The sequence below is a fragment of the Opisthorchis viverrini genome (genome assembly GCF_000715545.1).
Source record: "Opisthorchis viverrini unplaced genomic scaffold opera_v5_6, whole genome shotgun sequence".
Lineage (NCBI taxonomy): Eukaryota > Metazoa > Platyhelminthes > Trematoda > Opisthorchiida > Opisthorchiidae > Opisthorchis > Opisthorchis viverrini.
In genome coordinates this window covers 3,754,360-3,759,368 of record NW_008751662.1, presented here as the reverse complement: position 1 = coordinate 3,759,368, position 5,009 = coordinate 3,754,360, and the positions used below count along the sequence as shown (strand labels likewise).

Below are 5,009 nucleotides of genomic sequence, written 5' to 3'. Positions count from 1 at the left end.
TCCATTCGGAAAATATCACCCTTAGAAAGCCATGAACTAATCCCACAACACCAGTGCAGCATGGAAATACCTTCAGGAGAAACTGTTTGACGAAGAATGTGCTGCCAAATGGGTAGCACTTGCCACGCTCAAAACTTGGCTTTTGGTCCATGACCGGGAGCAGCCTTGCTTTTTTAGTAGACAGCCGTAGAACGAAATCCTGATCTAGCTATTCGACCACCAGCACTAACTTCTACCCATTCTTTTCACTTTGTTGCTATCAATTCATAATAAAAATGGAAGAGGAAAGTGAAGAAACGAAAGGAACAGTGGGAAGAAAAAAAATAAAAATCTAAATGCGTTTCTTGTTACCAAATCTACCTTTGCCCTTCATTTGGCTTACTTATACGCGTTTTGTGACAACGCCGTAATCAAATCACGGATTCCGCTGTCCTAAATAAACGACCACAGGCCATACCGACGGCAACGATCTGGGATTTCCGTTGATAGCAGCTCGTTGGATAGGCTCAGTGAGGGTTACATCCCTTTGTGTCGTGAGGAGGCAACTTGGTAGAGGTACTAAAGTGGCGGTATGGTGTAGGCTGCACAGAGTATCTGGAAGTTCATGTGGAACTTGGTGCTTAGCTAGTGAAATCCGATTTTGTCCAGGCGCATCTCACCCAGAATGTAAGAGGTCTTTAGTGTTTACACGTACAAAAGACTGAACAATATTCGACCTTAATGTGACGCCCCGGCGACTGAGAGCAGCGGGGCCATCGACCAATGGGCGTTCAGTATTTGTGCCAAACCGCTCGTTCTCTTAGTCGCGCCGATCGCCAACCCTGCAAATCTGACAATGTCACAAGAGGCCACGATGATCGCGTATGTTGTGCTTGGTACGGCGATTATTTTCTTAGTGTCGATGACAGTGACTTCATGCGGAACGGGGATTTCATGCCATCGCGTTTGCAGGCGCAAAACGATGCGGTGAGTCTCATATGCCAGAGTAAGCGCCAGCGTAATCCTGAGAATACGTTGGGTCTGATCTCGTTAGCCAACAGAGAGGTCCTGTGTACACTCACAAACGACTCGAGCAAAATATATAATCGTTTACATACCGTAGAACCGAAGGGCGTCATCAGCTTCTGCACAGCAATACGAATAGCTCATCTCGCCCTGCGCCACCGTCAACTGAGACATCAAAAAATGAGAATCGTCTGCTTCGTGGGTAGTCCAATATCAGATTCCGATAAATCAGTAAGTTTTGGTTTTCAGCGGTTATGTTTAGATGATTGATTTGGCGAAACATCTTAAGAAGGAAAAAGTCAGTGTGGACGTCGTGAATTTCGGTGAGAACGAAGCAAATCAACAAAAGCTCTCGGATTTCATTGATACTTTGAACGGGAAGGCCGGAGGGTCGTCTCACCTCGTTTCTGTTCCTCCAGGGGCGGTCCTCCACGATTCATTGGTAACTAGTCCTATAATTGCTGGGGAATTCGGTGGCACTTTGGCGACATCCGGTTTGGGACTTGGTTTCGGGTTGGACGCCAACGAAGATCCGGATTTGTTGTACGCTCTGAGGGTGTCTATGGAAGATCAAAGAATGCGCCAAGAACATGAGGTGAATGCTGGCCCCACTGGAGCTGCTGGTGCTGCCACGCTTCCTGGTATGTTGCTTTTGACTCGGTTAGTGATTAGCGTTTTACGGTGTAAAATGTGTTGTTCCTTTGCATGTTTGTCTATGGACTTAATCTGCTCATATGGATTTCCCCCTTGTTGTAATTATCGTAAATAAATAATGACAGGCGCACAACGTACTTGGTGTGCATTCACGTGAATTGCACCGTAACCGTTACAATCCGATAGTGCTTGAATCCACATACCGACATCGCTGGTAAGGTTTCGCCAGCCAGAATGACCGTCGGTAGCAGGTTTGGGCAACCTCACAGTACCTTAGCCCTCAGACCTTTTTGGGTGGCGTGGCAGCCGGGCTTACAAACGGTCTTACAGCTGCATTACCATTTTATTAGTGTTTTCCATTACATTTGTGTCCCGCTATCTAGCTTGTGTTGGCCGAACACATTCCTAGTTGAGCACTTGGAGTTAGTGGGAGCTAGAGGGGAGATGAATTTTTCTTCCAAGTTACTAGCATTTGCAAATTTGTAGAGGCAAGAATGTTGCCTTCTGCCGATAGATAAAATTGAACTGAACTTTCTAAAAGATCGTCCCCTTAGCTTGCATTACCGCGTCCACAAGATATCCTACTCGACTTAATGAACACGATGTTATCACCGTGTACGGCTTTTGTTGATATCAGAGAATACATATCCTCAACTGGCGATCATGATGACGGATAATGATTCGTTAATCGTTTAATTAATGGGCCATGGGATTGGCGGATGGTATTGGTTGACAGAAAAGCCAGGATGGCTCACATCGGGTGACAGCGATGCTCCACTTCTGCTGACGTGTCGAGTGACCAGAAAAAAATCGTCCAGCTGTAGCACCCTTTCGGTGCCTAACTGCCGTGCCACCCGAAGGTTGCACGAGGACTAAGATACTTTCAGGCTGCCCAAGCCTAGACAGGGCAAGTCGGGAGGCAGATGTTGGGTTCGAACCACGGACCTTCTGGTCAGTCAATTCGCCCTCTAACCAATTGGCCATCTCGCCTCTGATGATTCCATTCGTTCTGCATCCGTTTTGCAGGCAACCGCGTGTCATCCGGCGCTGACATCTCCAGACATCTCGAAATCAGTCTTCAGGCCACGACGCCGTCTATCTGGCTACATTCAATTTCTCTCTAAAGCATGCAGGTCATGCACCAAGCCGCTCTTGCCCTCATACTGGATTCGCTTGAAATTCATGTGTGCTGTGTATCAGAAACAGGAATTAGAGATACAAGCGCAGTGGTTGAGCTACCCCACCCCATCACCCTCCACTCGCCTCTGGCTGTGCACCTTTGGCAGTTTAGAGGCTGCTGCGGCAGGATGTGCACGGGTTAGTATCGTCCCTTAGTCGCCGGGCGAAAGCATTATCGGCTGACTGGATACCTGTTGATAGTCTACTCTGTGCGGTTCATCTGGCAATGTCTGTGAAGGAGTCTCACAAGGGGGAAATTGATCGATATCTTTCGTCGTGTCTGCTTAAGCCCCAACTGACTGCAGCTCTGATATCATCAAAGATGGGTTTTATGGTGCCCTGAAAACCCTGTTACAGCGAGCTTACCGCCTAGATATCGTTATGGTTACCGAAGATTTGAATGCACAAGTGGACAGGTTTATAGTATCTGAGTAGATTAGGTGGTTGACATTCGCTGAGCTCGATACGTACGAACAGTAGCGAACGGTTGCTTCAGCTATGTGCCGACCGCATGGTGTTTTATGCAGTACTTACTTTCGAAATAAGAGGTGCCATCTGGCCACATGGCGTCCTCTACCTGAGTGCGAGCCACAAAGCCGAATTGACCGAAGAAATTGCCTTCAGTTACCGATAGCGCGGGTCGATAACTGACTGCCGCTCGTTTTGGAACTACTTTATGGATTCTGACTACGCGCTCGTCCTTGTCACGAGTCACTTGTCCCTTCGTCTCCCGGGGCCACATACGTTGGGGAAAAATCGCCTGACAACTGAGTGGCTGGCAGATCCGGATGGTAGAATTTACCGGAACCGTCTTCTACAGTTTCTTCTGAGTGCTCCATCATCAGATGTGAACTTATGCTAGGATGAGATCGCCTCTCCGGTTGCCCAAGCCTAGACAGGGGAAGTCGGGAGGCAGAGGTCGGGTTCGAACCACGAACCTTCCGATCATTAAATTCGCGCTCTAACCACTTGGGCCATCTCGCCCCCAAAAGGTGGGCTTCAGATGCTTTATGAAGGGAATGGATAGGCTATTCCTCCCCAAAGTGGTCGTTTCGGACAATGAGCTGGGCAATTTTAATAATAGACTTGCCTTTTCAGGCAGCTCGGTAGTGGCCTCCTAAACATGAACGGTACGAGGCCCTCATCGATAATAGGAGTTAAACGCAATAAAGCACCCATTCTGGATGATTTGCCGCTTTCGCCCTCCATGGACGGAGGTGAAGTCTGGTATCCCTGTTTTCAGTCGTAACGAAAACAGAACATGCACTGAGTTGCCCTCTTTATGATTTCACTTTTAAAGAGACGTAGGGTAAGCGCATACTAGTTTTGATAGCAATAGTGTTTATGATGCCCTTCAGTGCCACGCCGTTTACCGGAAAGGACAAGATGTGTTTTACCTCGCTCAAGAAGAGTTGACAGTTTTTTCATCCGAAATGGTATCTGAAATACAATGATCGTCATCCTACATTTCAGATTGATTTCGACTGTCGCAAAAGCTGTGACCGTTTCAGCTATATTTTTGTCCCATCTAAGAGTAATGCACAAGCTATGGCTTGGCAGTGCATTAGGGTAGGCTCCATCAACTGCGCTGGTCGTTGGAGATCCAGAGACGGGGCAAACGAGGATGTCGCTCAGTTGCGCGTTATCGACTTCACCACAACTCTATTTCTCAACTAATGGATAGCCTGCTACCACTCTTGGATTCGTCTGTCAACGATGTTAGCTGCTGTTTTAATCCACAGCCATCTGCTCCTGCTTCCTACATAATCGGCTAACGAAAACGGCATCTATGACCACTGTACTATATGCCCACGATTTACTACTGCTGCTAGTGCTATTGATGGTGGTGGTAGTGCACTTCACATCTTCGAAATGTAAAGCGCTGATGCAAGATTGGATTGAAGCGAATTCAGGCCATACATTTTCTGACCTGGTAGATGAAGAAGAAGCTACACGCCAGGGTAGTTGTGTAAGTTTCTATGGATCGGCGGAGAGCGAAGCAACAGCCAAAATATCGGGACGGGCTTTACCAACCCCAACGTCTGCGTATACGGTGTTATGCGAATGTGTGATCCCTTACAATTCAAGGAGAACCACTGGAGATTGTGGAAAACTTCACATACCTCGGTAGTTGTATTAGCTCTGACGGAAGTGTGTCTGATGAAGTCAGT

At 47.6% G+C, this 5,009-nt stretch overlaps 2 protein-coding genes across 2 annotated transcripts in view; one reads left to right on the top strand and one right to left on the bottom strand.

Annotated features, from left to right (window-relative positions):
* Positions 1–762: 762 nt before the first annotated feature.
* Positions 763–5,009, top strand: part of T265_00660 (hypothetical protein) — a gene marked incomplete at both ends in the record, with an annotated part of 15,420 nt that continues 11,173 nt past the window's right edge. Inside the window, 2 exons of the mRNA XM_009164488.1 lie at positions 763–1,236; positions 1,268–1,665. Coding sequence (XP_009162752.1) covers positions 763–1,236; positions 1,268–1,665 — 872 coding nt within the window. The remainder of the gene's footprint in view (positions 1,237–1,267; positions 1,666–5,009) is intronic.
* T265_00661 (hypothetical protein) overlaps positions 2,356–5,009 on the bottom strand; it is a gene marked incomplete at both ends in the record, with an annotated part of 57,917 nt that continues 55,263 nt past the window's right edge. The window contains one exon of the mRNA XM_009164489.1: positions 2,356–2,706. Coding sequence (XP_009162753.1) covers positions 2,356–2,706 — 351 coding nt within the window. The remainder of the gene's footprint in view (positions 2,707–5,009) is intronic.